At 40.3% G+C, this 19805-nt stretch overlaps 1 protein-coding gene across 1 annotated transcript in view; it reads left to right on the forward strand.

Moving 5' to 3' along the window:
- The window catches only part of C2CD6 (C2 calcium dependent domain containing 6), a 39218-nt gene extending 19684 nt beyond the window's left edge, over positions 1 to 19534 (forward strand). Inside the window, exons 9-14 of the mRNA XM_050916058.1 lie at positions 1300 to 1440; positions 2154 to 2268; positions 5864 to 5942; positions 7242 to 7282; positions 11191 to 11577; positions 14966 to 19534. Coding sequence (XP_050772015.1) covers positions 1300 to 1440; positions 2154 to 2268; positions 5864 to 5942; positions 7242 to 7282; positions 11191 to 11577; positions 14966 to 17956 — 3754 coding nt within the window. The 3' untranslated portion in view covers positions 17957 to 19534. The remainder of the gene's footprint in view (positions 1 to 1299; positions 1441 to 2153; positions 2269 to 5863; positions 5943 to 7241; positions 7283 to 11190; positions 11578 to 14965) is intronic.
- Positions 19535 to 19805: the final 271 nt, after the last annotated feature.

Raw genomic sequence — 19805 nt, forward strand, 5'->3', positions numbered from 1 at the left:
CAACCTAAATTGGAGGAACTTAGGATCATACTTCTTTGTCTTCCTCCTCTCATCTATTCTGCATGAAGATAAGGAGGAAAGGAAAGGAGAGTTCCCCAGGACTTTCTCCTTTCCCCCACCTCTGCAACCGTAACACGTCAGTAACGGCCAGTGGAGCTCCCTAACTGTGTATGGAGTACCTGCTAAGGGCCAGATCCTGCAACAGGATATGCAAAAGTGTACTCCTATACCCCCATTGAAGTCAGTTGGGCTCCATGCAAGCACAGGGTCTGCTCATGTAGATTCTGTTGCAGGATCTGATCCTTAGTGACTGGCACTTCATTCACAGACAGAATGAGCAGAACACTGACTTCTTCCTTGCAGACATAGTGTCTGGGTATGAAAGCTACTGGTCGAGGCTCCCATCTGTTGTACATGTGCTTTCTGAGCTCTAACTGTGGAATGGGCCTGACAACTTTCTTCCATTCCTACAGAGGTATTATGGCTCTTCTCTCTCTCTCTCCCCCCATACCCTACACTATCAGCAGGAGAACAGAGGTTCATAACTGAGTCACAGACATGGTAGCATGATAACACATGTTGAAAATGGTCAGAACCATCCATTTAGTCCAGAAACTTGTCAATCATCTCAACATGTCTATTTGTCTGCTTGTGACATAATACTGTCACCATGGCAATGCGGGCTGGTGGGATGGCTCCAAAATGCAAAGCCAAATGGCAAACATTTCATAATTTAAAAATAAATTAATGTACAACCATCAAAATTGTTTGGTGTTCCCAGTGACACAATAGACCATGGAAATCACTGCTGCAGGGGTATATTCTGAGTACAAAAATCATGAAGCAAGAAAAATACCATTTTTATAGTCTGATAATGGGTCTTTACAAAATAGAATTTTATAAAAAATTATAAAATGATTTTTCTCTTAGCTGAGAGAGAGTATGAGAAATTTCAAACTGAAGGTCATATTTTTTCAGAAAGTGTGTGAAAAAAATGACTTATACAGCGTGCTTTCTTAACCATAGCTATAGCATTGTTTTTTTAATTCAAGAATAATCACTTTGGAGCCATCTGTCATCATTATGAGATGAGGGACTTCTCTTCCCCTTCCGAAATAAAATCTTAACATCTAAGATCCTGGCTGGGGGGGGAGGGAGACATCTAATTTATTACCTGTGACATTACAGTGACCCTGAAGTAGCGTAGAGATTATTCATGGTTTTTGTAGAGATGATTTGTGCATTATCCTTACACAATTTTTTTTACTACTGATCTTATAATGGTTTGTTTTATTGCAGTAATATTACCACATCACAACACGTGGGATACCCAGCATTCTTATCCCCAGATCTGAATGTGAGAGAAGAGACTCTTGAGAAGGATATTCCTACAACATCTGGTGTGTCTTCTGATGGTTTAGAAATGCCTCCTCGAAACAGGCAAGAAATGTGCACTTTTGTACAGAGGAGACAAAATGGATTCCTTCTTATTTAACTTGTGTCCTTAGCCTCATTGTTCTTTAAAAAAGTAGTAGTAATCGTTTTGATTTGGGGGCATGAGTAGGTACTTACTGTTTCTGCCTTCATGCTGTGCAGAATCATGCTTCACAATCTGCACTGATGGCAGAACAGTCACATGCAATTTTTCTCTTTATCTGCTAATTTTACTATCTGTGACTTGATTATACCAGTACAGACATTCACCCAGAAAAGATGTTGTTAGGAAATAGAGAGTTGGTCTTATAAATAAAGGAAGAACCAGAGTAAAGCTAATGTGGTACATTCATTTATGGAAGCACTCAAAGAAGAGGAGCAAATAGGAATGAGAAGAGGATGACCTCTTTGAAGAGCATCTTAGTTGCAATTGCTGTCACCTGTCTGTCTGACAGCATAGTGGAAGAATACCCTTCAAATTGCTCTGGTGGGCCTGTCATTAAAACAAAGTGAGCTGGTGAGGAAAATGTCTGTTGTAATGATATATGTTTACTGAATCTAGAGTTCTTATGTTTTTTAACTGTACAGCAGCTGTAAATGCCAAAAAATGTGAGTTCATGAATAAGCTGTTTGGCCTTTTCCTTATTTACATGCTGTAGTCACTGATGAACAACGCTGCAAGTTTAGATATAAATGTCTTGACTGATTCTTCACTTTAGATTGGAAAAAATGAAAAAGGAATATCGGAGTCTGAAAACATGGCCCGAAAAGGCTGAGTATTTAGACCAACTCATCATGAAAAGGGGACCTAAAATGACAACAGAGCAGAATATGGTAACTAGAGAGCATGTAGAAAGCATTCTGTATACATTATATTATTGTTGCTTTTCTTATTGGCAAAACAGTTCCATTAAATAAGACTAATTTTGATTACATTTTGGATTTATGTAAAGCTCAGTACAAATTGGAGAACATGTTAGTGCATGCAAGTATTTCTCAAACACTATCCTTCTAAGTCACTTATTAGTAACAGATGAATTGATGCTGGTCTTTCTGTTTAACTCACTGAAGTAGTTAACAGGACAGGTTGTTTGGGTGCCCTAACATAGCATTTCCACACTCTAAGTGTTTAGAGTTTCTTTTAATTTTAATCTTAACTTTTAATTTCCTGGGTTTATAATGCTTGATTTGGGGATAATTACATCATTCTCTCTCTTTCTTTCTCCCTGCACACTGTTGGAGGGGAAACAGATTATGAACGTCACTTTATATTGTGTTGAACACATCTAAACTTGTTCAAAATCTGCCTGTTTTACTGAATTTCACGTAATTGCCTTGCCCTGCAAAGTGTTTCAGATCTCTTTAAAAGACTGTCACCAAGCGCTATTAAGATTGCATTCTGGGATTTTTAATGATTCTCAATTGCTAGCTCGTCCCCTGGAACAATGGGCCTTCTACAGAAACACCCACATAGGGGATGGGGCAAGTATGATTACTGGGAGCAGTCTGTAGCTCTTGGTTTAAGCACATAGCTCAGGGAGAGACCATACTTAAGCGCAGGGTTGTGCTCTGTGCATGAGAGCCAATTATCACCACATGTAACAGTGGTCCCAAGCTTTTCACTGTCATGTCTCCCGCTTAGCCTATCTGGGCCTCCTCCCTTCCCCCCAGGAGTAGGGCTGTGGCTTGGGGATGCGGTGAGGGGGCACGTGGACAGGGGTAAGGAGACCGAGGCTGTGGCCACAGCTGGGGGAAGGGCTAGGGCTGGGAATGGAGCCACGGCCAGGGCTGAGGCTGGGGGCAGAAGCGGGAGTGGGAGTGGAGCCGCAGCCAGGAGCCATAGCCATAGCAGAGATGGTGGTGGAGCAGGGCTTGGTGGCGCTCCCTCCCAACCCCCCGTAGGAGCTGGCCCAGGCCCTGTCCCTCCCAAATGTTCCTTCATGCCCCCCTGGGGGGCATGGCCCACAGTTTGGGGACCACTGATATATATGGACATGCAAGATATACTTTGCCTAGCTAGAAACACTGACAAACTTTGGAGATGAGAAATGGGGAGGATGCGTCTCAGAACTTTTGTTGTTTTTAGAGATCTGTATCTCTCTCAAATACTTCAACAGTAAAATCTTGTTGGTGAAGAAATTCTTTTGCAAAACCTGTGTTCCTTGCTTCCTGCCTCATTGTCCCAGATCAGATAAACTAGAAGCCCAGAGTGCCCACAGCCTATGTGGAACTCTGGGCGAACATGTGTAAGTGACTGGGAGTTCCTGGAAGATCTTCCATTTCTGGGAGACTCTGGTTTGGAAGTCTAGGGTGGCTGGGTGGTGGTGCCCCAATTTCAGTGGATGAGCATCAGACAAGTCTGCCACAGTATTCTTGCCAGCAAGTTAAAGAAGTATGGGCTGGATGAATGGTTTATAAGGTGGATAGAAAACTGGCTAGATCGTCAGGCTCAGTGGGTAGTGATCAATGGCTCCATGTCAAGTTGGCAGCTGGTATCAAGCGGAGTGCCCCAAGGGTCAGTCCTGGGGCCGGTTTTGTTCAATATCTTCCTTAATGATCTGGAGGATGGTGTGGATTGCACCCTCAGCAAGTTTGCACCCTCAGCAAGATGACACTAAACTGGGAGGAGTGGTTGATATGCTGGAGGATAGGGATAGGCTACAGAGGGACCTAGACAAATTAGAGGATTGAGCCAAAAGAAATCTGATGAGGTTCAACAATGACAAGTGCAGAGTCCTGCACTTAGGAAGGAAGAATCCCATGCACTGCTTCAGGCTAGGGACCGAGTGGCTAGGCAGCAGTTCTGCAGAAAAGGACCTAGGGGTTGCGGTGGATGAGAAGCTGGATATGAGTCAACAGTGTACCCTTGTTCCCAAGAAGGCTGATGGCATTTTGGGCTGTATAAGTAGGAGCATTGCCGGCAGATCAAGGGACGTGATCATTCCCCCCTATTCAGCATTGGTGAGGCCTCATCTGGAGTACTGTGTCCAGTTTGGGGCCCCACACTACAAGAAGGATGTGGAAAAATTGGAACGAGTCCAGCGGAGGGCAGCAAAAATTATTAGAGGGCTGGATCATATGACTTATGAGGAGAGGCTGAGGGAACTGGGATTGTTTAGTCTGCAGAAGAGAAGAATGAGGGAGGATTTGATAGGTGCATTCAACTACCTGAAAGGGGTTCCAAAGAGGATGGATCTAGACTGTTCACAGTGGTACCAGAGATAGAACAAGGAGTAATGGTCTCAAGTTACAGTGAGGCAGGTTTAGGTGGGATATTAGGAAAAAAATTTTCACTAGAAAGGTGGTGAAGCACTGGAATGGGTTACCCAGGGATGTAGTAGAATCTCCTTCCTTAGAGGTTTTTAAGGTCAATCTTGACAAAGCCTTGGCTGGGATGATTTAGCTGGGGATTAGGTCCTGCTTTGATCAGGGGTTGGACTAGATGACCTTCTGAGGTCCCTTCCAACCCTGATATTCTATGATTCTAAGTGATTTGAGCCTATAGATGTGTTCTAAGGCCCCAAAGCTAGAAACAGTGAATGTGCCCAGACCCAATTGACTTAGGCCACGTCCAGACTACGGTTTTAAAATCGATTTTAGATACGCAACTTCAGCTACATGAATAACGTAGCTGAAGTCGAATTTCTAAAATCGAGGTACTCACCCGTCTGGACGGCGCGGCATCGATGTCCGCGGCTCTCCCTGTCGATTCCGGAACTCCGTTCGGGTTGATGGAGTTCTGGAATCGATGTAAGCGCGCTCGGGGATTGATACATCGCGTCCAGACTAGACGCGATATATCGATCCCCGAGCAATCGATTTTAACCCGCCGATGCCGCGGGTTAGTCTGGACGTGGGCTTAGAAGCAAGTGATAGTAACCCTGCAGTTGGGTCCACTTACAAGTGACTAATGACCATACAGAGCAATACTGGGCCAGTATGTAATAATCCATATAATGTATTTATTCTAGATTACTGAAATGTACCCTCAACCTTAACAATATTCTAAATTAACTTTTGACAGGGAGTTATATTATTATTATTTATCATGATTAAAATAATTGTGCATACAAAACAAAAGTAACTGCCATCTACACTAATCTCAGTAGTTTGCTTTCCCCTCTTAAACTTCACCTAGCAAGAAGAGAGACTTCCTTTTGTGTGTTTGGTTTATGTTTGACAGAATGAGCTGATGAAAAGAAAAGTTGTAGTAACAAATGGTCTCTTTCTAGATTTATTAACAATATACAGAGCTACAGTTTGAGCTTACTTGGAAGATTTAAAATGTCTCTACTAAAGTTCACAAAGTGGCACTCTGAGAATTTGCACATCAAAAAGTACGACTCTGTAATGAAGATAACTCAGGAGGAGAAATTCAAATATGATACTGACAAATAACCTTCCACTTTTCACCTTTTTTGGGTTTTAGGCATCTCGCTTCAAGGAAATGGTTGAAAAGATACAACATGCTACTGAGGAAGGAATCAGAAGCTGTTCTGACACATCAGGTTTGGAGAACATTAGTATTTCATATTTTAAAAAATGGCAAGTGGCAAGGACAGTGCCAAAAATACGATTTTTAAGCCTCTTACCGATGCAAAATATATAATTCTCTTTGCTCACAATTTTAAATGTAGTTGGTGTATATATAAACAATTATGAATAAAATAACTAAAGAGGCCATATTAGAGAAGGGAAATAGTCCTAGTCAGAGTCAAAATATATGCTCCAAATTTTGGTCTTAGTTCAGTTTCAAGTTGTTTTTCCTTATAATTTAGGGAGATGCCATGTGTTTTAGAGATACTGCCATGCAAACCTGTGAGGTGAATTTTAAGGTTTGTGACAGGCTATTTGTTATGGTAATGATTAGTCAATGGATGACTTGCTAGAATTTGTGTGAATATTGGGAAGTTATGCATGTGAGTTATCAATAACCAGGTGTTGTAGATGACCTATTGTGAGCTGTTACATTCAGTTTTATGAACTGTATTGGACATGTTATTACATATGAGATTTGACCAAAGCAAAAATCTACCATGGTCTGTGTTTTCAGTTATTATAAAGCAGTACACAGTAAAATTACATACAGAGACAGGAGACTATACTTCTCATGTTGGCAAATATCTAGTATGTTCAGCATAAAAAGGTAACTCAAGGGACTGGAATAAGTCAGCCTTTTGTGAATAAAACTGGTGTTTTGTCAGTTATTACCAGGGGTGGCTTCAGGCCCCAGCACGCCGAGCGCATGCTTGGGGCGGCAAGCCGCGGGGGTGCTCTGCCGGTGCCGGGAGGGCGGCAGGGAGGGTGCCCTCGGACCCAGCGGACCCCAGGGACTAGCGGACTCTCCGCAGGCACGCCTGCGGGAGGTCCACCGGAGCCGCAGGACCGATGACTGGCAGAGTGCACCCTCCGGCATGCTGCCATGCTTGGGGCAGCGAAATGTCTGGAGCCACCCCTGGTTATTACTATAGCATAATAAAGACTTTAGAATTGAATGTTTAAAATCTCTAAAGGAAATATTTAAAGATTATATTGTTAGTAGGTATCTCAGCAGTTTTAGGTGAAATTGCATAAAGTAATCTGTTGAAATTTATTATCTAGTCAGCCTGGTGAGCTAGCTAGTTTAGGAGATAAAATTTACAAAGTAAATCAGTTTTTTACCTGCTTTGTGTAACTTGGCAGTGTTCCTTAAACTTATTAAGAATAAATTAGAAGTTAAACATTTTTTCTGCTTGTGCTGTACTTCATACCTTGTTCGTAAGATTAAGAATGTATATGGTTTCTAATTATTCTTTTCTCACTTGAAGCTGATTCACAGTTACAGGAAGAGCAGCTGTCTGGAACGGAGGTAAAGGTTTTTATTCCTTAAAAATTAATTGCATTTTCATAGAATGAAATGTTGATGTTTGTACTTAGGGTTTGAAGTACCATAATGCCCTGAAACCATTAGTTCAAATCTCAGCAGGGGTCAGCTCAACTCTTCGCATTTCTGAGCTAGGTGTATTAACTCTCTGTGCTCTTTAACTCAGTGGGTGAAATGCTGGCTCCATTAAAATCCATGGCAAAACTCCTATTGGCTACCAGGTGGTCAGGGTTTCAGTTTATCTTCAAGTGATGATTTGGTGGTAGTCATTTGGAAGATATGATATAAATGGAGGACCTGTCTGTCCTGAGTAAATATTAAAGATCCCATAGCACATTTTGTCTGAGTAGAAATTTGCCCTCTTATCATTGGCTACAGTTTTTCCTACCCAGTCTGATTTATATTTTGACTGCCACCCTTCAGTGCAAGGGTAGCTGGAATTCACTTGTGTTATATATATATTTATATATATATATTTATATATATATATATATATATATATATATAAAAATTATGATGGAAAAACCTTTGCCTTTGCACCATCACTAGAAGCACACACTCTCCTCCCACCCTGCAGCTGCAATGAATTAAACAGTTGCACACTATTTATTGTAACATATTGCTAATACAGTTTTAAAAATGTAACTTAGTGCCTCTGATTTGTTGCTTTTATTCACTCTGGCATTATTTTTCCATGCTAGATTGTGGTCATCTTTGTGTAGGTTTTTTCCAATGTCTGTTTTCTTTTTTTTTCTTTCCCTCCACCTTCTTATATACCTTTCCATTTCCTATATTTTATACTCTAACTTCTTTGCTATATTTGTCTTTCTCATGTCTCCCCAAAACCTTTCACAACCCTGACTTCTCTTTTGTAACTTTAATTATTCTCTCTCTCCCACCCACACCCATATATCTGCACATATGCATCTTCTCATGCACTTTCTCCTCCATTCACCCATACTTCAAAAATAGGGCTTGAAGAGCTTACCATACACCTAATAGCCAGAATGCTTAACTGGCTCAACTTAGAAGCCTGGCAAGAAATGGAAACCAGATCAATAACAAATATATCTAGCTGCAAAGGTCTTGACTAGGAATTCTGATTTCTAATTAGTATTAACTGTATATGTTTAGTTTTTGAACTGGATTGGTTGGTGCCTGTTCAGTTAGAAAAATCAGATTCTGTAGTTTTATTTGACCCTTTTCCTTTGAAGCAAAAAATAAAATAAAAATAAAAGAGAGGGAGTGAGAAGGGGAAAGTACCAAAAGTAAAGAAAATGGAGTCCGCAGCTGCTGAAAAAAATTCATTTGAGCCCATTTCTCTCTTCCCAGCATAACTCCTGTTACCAGGATATTGTTTGTTTTGTGTTTACATTGTTTGCTTTCACAGGGAGAAACTCCACGCTTACAGATCACTAGTTTGAGAACAATGCAAGTAGAAATATATTGCAGTAATATTCATGAGAAGAACTTTGATAAACTGTAAGGAAACAGTGAAGGAGGGAGAGAAGACTTCTTAAAAACCATTTACTTTTCATATCCATTTGACATCCTATTCTCCCATTCATTTAAGAATTAATATGTAAATTAAGATCTTCAACAATTAATAACCTGAGGACGTTTTCTCTTAACTCACTAAAAACCATACACTAGATCAGTAAACTCTTTGGCCTGAAAATACATTTCCTATAAACACCTTGGCCTTGTAGGTTATGCAGCCCAAGATATACTTGTTATCTCATAAACGGAAAGCAAAAAGGTACTCCAAATACCAAGCATAGTTTTAAATAATTTTCTTTTCTGTGAGTCACATATGATGTGAAGAATTTTCAGAGATTTAGATGTTTGTTTCCCCAGACAAACAAGAAAATAATCCTATTTCTAGAAAAGGGAATGTCTGGCCAACAATTATTATGTTTACATCCTTCTCGCACCAGTGTTGGTGCACAGGGCAGAAACTAGTCTCTTCCATCCCTCTCTGCCATTTGCAGCTGCTTCCATCCGTTCTATGGTGTTGAGATAGACTGGTCTACCCTCTCTTCTAAGGATTCTGAAGGTTTCTCTTGGGTGCCCTCATTTCTTCACACTAGTTGGTTTCCACTGACAGCTTCATGTGGGAGTCTGTATGTTAGCATGCAGAGTAGATGGCCCAAATATATCCAGTGCTTCCTTCTAATGGAGATGAGCTGCTGGTTGTTGATAAAGTCTCTCCATCCAATGCCCAGAATCTTTCATAGGCATTTATTTTGGAAGGCATTAGTTTTCTATCTAACATTTTTAATAGCTCTCCAGCTCTGACAGATATACACTAGCATTCAGGTGACATTTGAGTTGAAAACTCTGTTTTGTTTTGGTACTGTATATTTTTTATTTCTATATATTGTTGAGTTTAGTGGATGCCTTTTCTCCTCTCTTTTGATATCCCACCTTCTGCACTTTGATGTGGATGCTGCCGGTTCCAAGCCCAGATAAAGTGGAGAGACTTGAGAGCAAGGCTAGCCAACTAGCTTATTTAAAACCAACCAACCAACCAACCACACACCTCATTGGTTATAGAAATGATAAAAATGACTGTTTAATAGAGAACACTTTCTGACCCTTCATGTTCCATGAAGTCTCCTGGTGAAAGCAGAAGCCCCCAAAATTTGAGGCTGGCAGCAAGAAAACACTTCAGAGTCAGTTACTGGTACATAAGAACAATCTTTCAACTATCAAAGGGAGGGAGGTGGATAACTGTGGACTTGAAATGCTGTGCATCTGTGAGAGCAGACTGACAGGTGTGACTAGCAAGTGCTTCAAGTAAGAGAAAAAACATTTAATCTATTCAGGTCATCAAGACAACGTACACTCAGAGACAGTAGCACTCATTATGACAGATTCTGTAGGAAAAGCCTTCATCTGGGAACTTATTGTCCAGCAATGCCTGTAATATATAGGAATTTAAAAAAAATCAAAAGAATGCTAACTTTGATCATGTTGTTTACCCTTTCTAGGGGCCTGATCTTGCTCCCCACTGGAGTCAATGGGAGTTTGGCCATTAACTTTGGTGGGAGCTGGCTGATGCCCTTAATAGAAGAACTGTAATGCTGATACATTTTATTTTAATGTAACATTTTCTCATTTCATTTACTTTTATCCTCCTTTCTGTAGCTTCTGTTTTATTGATTGGCATAATGTTGGTTATTTAAAAGCTATTTACATGAGTTATTGTTAAAGGGGGTTTTTTATCTTTACTTTCAAATGTTTAAATAATATTGAATTTTTTTATTATAAGCAAAAAATCCAGACTGGGCCAAATTTACCAGTTACATACATGGTGGTGAAAGCTGATTATAAAACAGATGGGAATGGTAAAGTACTGCACAGATTTGGCATTGAATGGGTCTGCAGAATGAGTGTAATTTATAACAGTTTAGGATTCTCTGGGTAGTAGTTTAGTCCTGGTCTGAATGGGTGAATCTCCTTTTGAAATCAGTGTGAACTCTGCACCTGCTTTTGCCAGAGGTGAAGTTAGCCTGCGGTGTTGGGAACAGCATGGGCTTAAGTTAAAGTAGGGGAGCTTACTTTACTTTGCACCCATTTGTTACTTTCCCTGCTCAGTGGGCCAAGTTTTGTTCTGCTACACTGATGTAAATTCATAAAAGTTACTGTGTAAAGTGTGATTGTTTTGCAAACTGCTGACTGCCAATCAGTGCAATTTAACTGCTTTCCCACTGTACCAGCTTAAATCTGATGGTTAACTATATACCACCATTTAGCTCATTGCTGAAATTGACACAGAGACTTCCATGAGAGTTGCCTCTACTCATTCTAGGCTGCGTTTTGGACTTTGACCTTTAAAAATATTAGTAATTATTAGAGAAAAAATATTTTTATGTTTTCTTTAATTACAGACTGAATCCAGCAAGGATTTTGACCTGCCCTTGAGAATTGCAGAGACTGTACTGAGAAGTGTGGAAACAGATTTAAGTGATACCCAGGAACATGCAGAATCTGAAGAAAATCCTCTTTCTATTTCCAGAGAGACTGGAATATCCGCATCTACTGTTTTTCAAAAACTGCCAACTAAGAAAGTATCTGAAAATCTGACAAGGAAATCTTCAGAAGATCATGACAAAATTGTGGACTCAGAAAATATTATTCCTATAGCTCTAGAGAGGGAAACAAAATTGGGAAATAATCATGGCAAAGAAGAAATAGAAGATCTGGAACCAGCAGGCATATCATCAAAGAGGCCTGACCTGTCAGGTTTAGAAAATTATCCAGTAATAGAAATACAGGTATCTACTTGCAATATACAGACTGTTTCAGTACATCAACATCAATAGTGAGTTTATTTAAAGTGCTCCAAACCTAGGTCTAACTATTTCTCTCAAACATTACACCCTGAGGCCTGGTCTACACTGTGGGGGGGGGGCTCCATCTAAGTTACGTAACTTCAGCTACGTGGCTAACATAGCTGAAGTCGACGTACTTAGATCCACTTACTGTGGTGTCTTCACTATGGTGAGTTGACTGCTGCTGCTCCCCTGTCGACTCTGCCTGCGTCTCTCACCAAGCTGGAGTACAACAGTCGACGGGAGAGAGCTCGGGGATCGATGGCTGCCCACCGATCTGGCTGGTAGTGAAGACATACCGTAAGTGACTATTCTTTTTAAAATTCAAGTGAATTTCCTGTGATGGCTGTTTTCTGAGATATACATTGTGATGCCTGATGATAACTCATCCACCCTCCTCTCCACAGTGTTGAGGAGCCTGTAACTTTTTTGTCATATTTAATTTTTGTAATCACTTTTTACTTAAGTAGTTTCCATCTCCCTTTGAAAAGAAATTGACACTCAAGGCTAAGGTTATAAGGGGACACCTAAGTTTCATTTCAGGGGCTGACGCAGGATTCATCCTCCTGGAGTCAGTGGCTTCAAGCTTTGAGAATTCCCTCCTTGGTTTTGCTCATTAGCACGGATCCAAGAATGCTGAGTATCTCCAATCTTTAGAGAATAGCTATTTGATATAAGTAGGGCCTTGTCAAATTCATGGTCCATTTTGGTCAATTTCATGGTCACAGGATTTTAAAAAGCGTAAATTGCATTTTTTTCAGCTATTTAAATCTGAAATTTCATGGTGTTATAATTGTAGGGATCTTGACCCAAAAAGGAGTTGTGGAGGTTGAGGGTTGCAAGGTTATTGTAGGGGGAGCTCTGGTACTGCTATCCTTACTTCTTCTCTGCTGCTGGCGACAGCGCTGCCTTCAGAGCTGGGCAGCTGGAGAGCTGTGGCTGCTGGCCAGGACTCCAGTTCTGAAGGCAGAGCTGTTGCCTGCAGAGTTGGGCCCTCAGTCATCAGCTGCCACTCTTCAGCTGCCCAGCTCTAAAGGCAGCAGCGCAGAAGTAAGGGAGGCCTGGTATGGTATTGCCACCCTTAATTCTGTGCTGCTGATGGCGGGGTATTGTCTTCAGACCTGGACACCTGGCCAATAGTTGCTGCTCTCTAGCCACCCAGCTCTGAAGGCAGCACAGAATAAGGGTGGCAATATTGCGACCTCCTCCCCCAAAAATAATCTTGCGACCCCCTTGCAACTCCTTTTTGGATCAGGACTGTCAATTTGAGAAACACTGGTCTCCCTCATGAACACTGTATAGTATAGGGTAAAAGCACACAAAAGACCAGATTTTATGGGGGGAGAACAGATTTCACGGTCCATGATGTGTTTTTCATGGCTGTGAATTTGTTAGGGCCCTAGATATAAGTAATTCTCTGTGGCAGTTGGAAGTAAATTTGGGTCTAAAACATAGCCTTATCTATATGATCCCAAGTGTGACTTTAAACTAATATTTATACTAGTATAACACACACACAGAGGGCAGGTCCAGACTAGAGCTTTAAATCGATTTTAAGAGCTCTAAATCGATTTAAAGCTGTAACCGTCCACACTACAGAGTGCATAAAATCGATTTTAAGGGTCCCTAAAATCGATTTTGGAACTCCATCTAAACGAGAGGAGTAACCCCAAAATCGATTTCTTAAAATCGATTTTATGATAGTGTGGACGGACATCGAAGTTAATGGCCTCCGGGACGTATCCCACAGTGCTCTAGTGGCCGCTCTACACAAGTAAAGGTACTCTTCTGCTGGCCAGGTAAACAGGAAAAGCCCCGGGAACTGTGAAATTCCATTTCCTGCTTGCACAGCGTGGTTTGCTCTCGCGTTCCCCGAACCACCCAGCAAACCGCAGGGAAGGAGACCTGCTTGTTCGGGGAACGCGAGAGCAAACCGGGGAAGGAGACCAGCTTCGCCGCGGTTTGCTCTCGCGTTCCCCGAACCACCCAGCAAACCGCAGGGAAGGAGACCTGCTTGTTCGGGGAACGCGAGAGCAAACCGGGGAAGGAGACCAGCTTCGCCGCAGTTTGCTCTCGCGTTCCCCGAACCACCCAGCAAACCGCAGGGAAGGAGACCTGATTGTTCGGGGAACGCGAGAGCAAACCGGGGAAGGAGACCAGCTTCGCCGCGGTTTGCTCTCGCGTTCCCCGAACCCCCCTGCAAACCGCAGGGAAGGAGACCTGATTGTTCGGAGAACGCGAGAGCAAACCGGGGAAGGAGACCAGCTTCGCCGTGGTTTGCTCTCGCGTTCCCCGAACCACCCAGCGCGAACTGACTGTGTGCCGTTTACAGGAAGGGGGGGGGGTGAAGCTGTACCCAGAACCACCCAGGACGGGGACTTTGATCCCATCATGCACTGGGCTAGTAACCCATAATTCCAAAGGGCAGGGACCCGTGCAGGAACTGTGGGATAGGTACCCAGAGTGCAACGCTCAAGCAAAAGATGGACGCCAGGGAAAATGGACGCTCAACATCGATGTAAGTACCTCTAGTGTGGATGCACAAAATCGATTTTATAAAACCTTTATAAAATCGATTTTAAGCACATCGATTTTAGGCTGTAGTCTGGACGTGGGCAGACACACCCATAGACACTCCAGTATGTATGCCTTTTTTCAGGTTAGCTTATGTCGCTTGGGAAACGATTTTTGGTTGTCCAGTACATGTTCCCAAAGAAGTAACACTAGGCAGGCAGCATGGTCAAGTCTAGTGATAAAAGCACAGGAAAGGGAGCCAGGCAATCCTGAATTTTAATCTTAGCTCTGTCACTGAATCCGTGTGTGGTTTTGGGTAAATCATTTAGGCCAAAATATTCAAGCTTCAGTGCTGCTAAATATCTATGTAGACAACTTTAAAAAAGTGCTTTGATTTTCAGAGCAGTTTAGGACCCACAGCTTCCGTTGAAAGCAATAGTAGCTGCTGATACTCAGCACCTCTGAAGATCAAGCCTCTTTATTAGGTGAATAAAAAGGATTTAGGTGTTCAACTTTAGGCACTAAAATTTGAAAATGTTAGTCTTAATCTGTGTTTGTTTCACTGTTAGGCATTTATTTCCATTTTACAATCTCACAGAAATTTTATTTGGATTAATTTAATGTTTGTACACTTTTTGGGTACTATTCATATTGAAATTTCTCATGGAACATTTTTTCTTGCTTATGATTTTATTTAATCAGTCTTGAATAACTGTTCTGGGAAAATTAAATAACTGGTACACTGTCATAATATAAAAATTGTTAATTAACCCCCCCGAAAAATATTTTCTTAGTTGATTTATGTTTTATGTTACAGTACCAGCAACCTATTCTTAGTGGAGACAAGTTTGAACCTTTTTTGAGATATGTAGGTAGAACACAGTCAAGTGCACAGAATGAAAAGAAAGAAGATCAAGAAGTGCCTATTTTCACTCTTCTGAAAAACAAACTTTCATGTGCAGAGATTAAAGAAGACCAAGATCCACCTGTCAAGGCATCTTCAAGATTTGCAGCTAGAAGTCCAGATATTATTTTAAGCAAGAACGGTCAGCACTTGTCCATATTAAAACTTACAGAATCAAAAATGGAATTAGAGGAGGATGACATTAGCGTTAAAGAAGAGTCCCCAACACATGCTATAAGAACAGATTTGCCAGAGAAATGGCAAGAGGAGAGACTTTCAGAAACAGAAATAATACGTCTAAACTCTTTTTTAAGTAAAACTCTTGAAGACTTTCTTATAGATAGACTTATAAAAGTAATAATGCTAAAATCTGTTTTAAGCAAAAATCTTGAAGGGTTTGTAGCAGAGAGACTTTCAGAAATAGGGATAGTCACAAAGATAGAATTAGGAGAAGAATACCAGAACCTACAGAGTATTATAGATGGATCACCAGTTGTTTTAGAGAGAGAGTTACTAAAAAAAAGAAAAGCTATTTCCAAGGAAAGGCTTTCAGAAGCAGAAATAATACATTTAAAATCTGTTTTGAGTAAAAACCTACAAGATCGTCTCATAGAGAGATTTTCTGAAACAGGAATAATTACAGATTTGGAGTTAGGAAAGCAGCACCAGAACCTATCATTGCAGGGAATTAAAGGTAGATCACCAGTGGTTTTGGAGATGGATTTAGCTGAGAAAATGCATGATAGTTGTGAGACGAGACCTTCAGAAATGGAAATAAGTCTTAAATCTGCTGTAAACCAAAATCTACAATATCTTCCCATAGAGAGACTTTTCGAAACAAGTCTAATTGAAGAGGTGAAGTTAGGAAAGGAACACAAGAACTTTTTTATGTCAAAATTTGATGAGAGACAATCAAAGCCTGAGGCAGATTTATCGAAGAAGAGGAATGGTCAATCCAGGGGAAAATGTTCAGAACCTGAAATAATAATAAAATATCTAAGTCAAAACATAGAAAACTGTGCCATAGAGAGTCATTCACAAACAGGTTTAAACACAGAGATGGAGTTAGGAAAAGCGCACCCAAACCACTCAATGGAGATCATCAAAGTCAAGTTGCCAGTGGTTATGGAGACAAATTCACCTAGGACAGGACAAGACTGTCACAAGCAGAGGCTTTCAGAACAACAAATAAATCTAAAATCTGCTTCAGACAAAACTCTCCAAGATTCTCTCATAGAAAGACTTTTGGAAACAGAAATAATGAGTCTAAAGGATTTTTTAAACAAATGTCTCCAGGATCATCTCCTAGAAAAACTCTCAGAAACAGGATTAACCACAAAAGAAGAATTAAAGAACCATTCCTTGCTGAGCATTCCGGAAGGACAACCAATGACACTGGAGACAGATATAAGCCAAGTTCATTCTGGTGAGAGTCTTGCTAAACCACATATAATAAAAGGAGAATCTGTTTTAAGTAGATATATACAGGATTTCCTTCTTGAGGTACTCTCAGAAACAGAAATAATGAATCTAAAGTCATTTTTAAGCAAAAAGATCCAAGACCATCTTGTAGAACGACTCTCTGAAATAGGGTTGATCACAGAGGAAGAGTTAAGAAAGATATACCACAATTTGTTTGTACTGAGAGCTAACGAAAGACTGTCATGGGATGTGGAATCAGATTTACCTGGGGAAGAGCAAAATCTAAGTCTAAAATCTCTTTTAACCCAAAACCTTAAAGATAGACTTTCAGAAACAAAACTAGTACATCTACACTCTCTTTTAAGCAAAATACTGAAGGAAGGTTATAGAGACAAACTTTCTGAAACAGAAATAAAAAGTCTAAAATCTGTTTTAAGCAACAACTTGCAAAACCTTCCTATAGAAAGTTCTTCAGAAACTGGGTTAATCAATGAGATAGAATTAGAGGGAATATGCCAGAATGCTAAAGGAAAACCACTGATAGTTACTAATACAGATATACCTGAGATAGGGCAATATCATTCTAAGCAGAGTCTTGATAAACTCACTATAATAAATGAAAAGCCTATTTTAAGAAACGAGAAGTTAGAACTTCCTGTAGAGAATGTTCCAGGACAAGTAACATGTGTGATGGCAAATCTAATCAATGAAACCAAAATCAATAGTGTGATACACCTTCCTCAAAAAAATACTTTAGAAAAAGAGAGTCAAGACCCACAAAGTTGTTTTGGTAAAGCAGAAGTAGCGCATTCAAACACAGATTTTGACAAATCTTTAAAACCAAAGCCCCCGAATGAGACTTTGAGGGGGACACATGAAACAATAGACTCACCTTCCTTTCGTGCCCATGATATTGCTATCCAAACAGAACTTAAGGAATATCTCTGCAAACCAACACTGTCCTTTCCTGTAAACCCTCAAACATTTATTTTTGTACATTCAGGGTCTGAGGAAGAAACTAAATCACCAAACAAGTCTCATGAGAAGTCAAAAGGCAAAAAAAAGCACGCTAAGCGTTCTAAGAAGCATTTTGCATCATGCTACCCACTCCAGGGACAAGTATTAATGTGCACACAGTTTCAAAAGGAAAAACATGGTTTGAATAACTGTAAGGAGATCTTAAAGGAAAAACATAGAAAACATTCTGAACCACCACCTCCGAGATCATGTGTTTCAGAAGCCAAGAAGGATTCAAAAGACTCAACAGTCTCAAACATTTTGAAAAAGGAAAGCCTGAAGCAGAAAGCTGAGCAAGAAAGAGAGAATGATGGGAGACCAAAGAAATCACTTAGCAAGTCTATTAAGATACCAACAGCCACAGTGTCTGAACCACAGCTACAGCACTCTGAAAAAGCATTGCAAGAAAAATCATACGTGAGTAGTTTCCATTTGACTGGTGTGCAGAAGGAAATAGACCTGTAAGAATAATAATTTTCTCTTAGATTTCCACCTCATGAATGTCTGAAACAGAAAACTAAATACATGACTTTCTAAATATCTGGAGGCAGAATTTTTTAGTACAATGTCTCTTCATAAACGGATAGCTTCCAAGTAGGCAGGCCCAACACTGAAATCATTGTTACCCCTCAGCCCTAGTCCCCCTCCTCCAAGTGTTTGTAATGTCACCCAAATAGGGAAGAAAAATCAAAACTAAATACCTCACTCTTCTAGCTGTTCCTCACCTTCTCCCTGCCAGGGAATTCAAAGAAAGCCAGCATTTCAATTTCTCTGGCATGTTAGTGAAATAATGGTGAATAACTATAAATAATGTAGTAAGTTTATTAGAGGGTAAATGTAGCCTCTAGTCTACATTTGCAAAGCTGGAATTTGGCAGTTTTTCCTAGTTTTTGGTTTGCCTCAGGCACTTACAGACATCTAAGAATTTGGAATTTGAGATGTTCCTTTTACTCACCCTATGTTCCCTGCTTCCAGTGGACATGATAAAGGATTATGCCCCATTGAAGGGTACATGACCAAGGACTGTAATACCCACAAGTCCTTCTCAGATAAAGCCCAGAAGCACCAAAAGACACACTAATTCAGAATCTCTACCTGCAGAGGCTTTGGAGGTGAGAGTATGGATGACTTTTTCCTAAAAAGGTTTCTCAGGCATGTGTAGTGTGACTGGTAAGCCTCCCTCAGTGCCAAGGCCTGAATCAGACCTCCGGGCTGAAAGGGAGCTGTCTCCTTTAAAAGCTCCCTTCACCTGTTCTCTCAAAGGTGAGGAATGGTCTCTTTGATTTGTTTGCTGGGACTAACTTTAGTGGAACTGCCCAGGTGAGTAAGGTATGAAAGTATGGGCCCTATTGTATTAAGTTAAGTGGAATATATGAGCTACGTGTTAACATAACCCAATCACTTCCAATATTAAACAATGTTGAACAAGGTTCAGGTTTTGGTATGCAGACACCTTAGCCTGCTTGGTACCATAGCAAACAAACCATTAAAAATCCTTTAAAATCTTTTATTAACGATACAGAAAAGAAGGAAAAACAGGTAGCGCATTTGAAATATAAAGTATTAAGTAAGACTTTTATTTTAACAACATTTTTTGTTCCCTTTCCTTTTAGCTAGAGAGAATTTTAAAACGACCCTCCTTCCCCCCTTGTTTGATAGTCTTTTAGATGGTATTAACTGTTCTTTTGGGTAAAAGAAGTTAGTTGAGGTGGGCTGGAGCTGCTGCTGTTAAAATCCAATCCCATTTTATTCCAGGTAGTGTTTGGGATTTACCTGGAGCTAGTAGGGGTGGATGTTTCCTGGGTCCTTCTCTCTGGCCTGATCTGATCAGGACATCTCTCAGGATTAGGACGATGAAAGCCTTCAAAAGCCTCTTTCTTTAAAGACCTAAAAAGGAAATGACAGGTGGAATAGCCAGTCCCTCCTTATTATGTCCACCAAGTATGCCTAATATTTGACACACCAATTTTGGTTCATTAATTTTTGGTTCCACATTTTCTGGTGTTTTTTAACCAAGTATGATTTTAACTCAGTCCTGGATTTTTTTTGCACCTGTTTGTAACATTAATTATTAAAAGCAATTTAACTTACTTTTTATTAACATTTGTTGTTATAGGTTATTGTAACAGTTTATGAACTTTTATATACTTTTTCCAGTTAAGCTTACAATTAAAGTAAATTTGTAGGCCCAGTTATCAGAACAGCCCTCAGTATTGATTCAGACAAAACTCCAACTGACTTGGTGAAATTTGCTCTAAATTAGGAAAAACTTAAGATATTTATGGGTTGTTTAAGGTTACATTTTAAAAACATA

Source organism: Gopherus flavomarginatus, chromosome 10 (assembly GCF_025201925.1).
Source record: "Gopherus flavomarginatus isolate rGopFla2 chromosome 10, rGopFla2.mat.asm, whole genome shotgun sequence".
Classification (NCBI taxonomy): domain Eukaryota; kingdom Metazoa; phylum Chordata; order Testudines; family Testudinidae; genus Gopherus; species Gopherus flavomarginatus.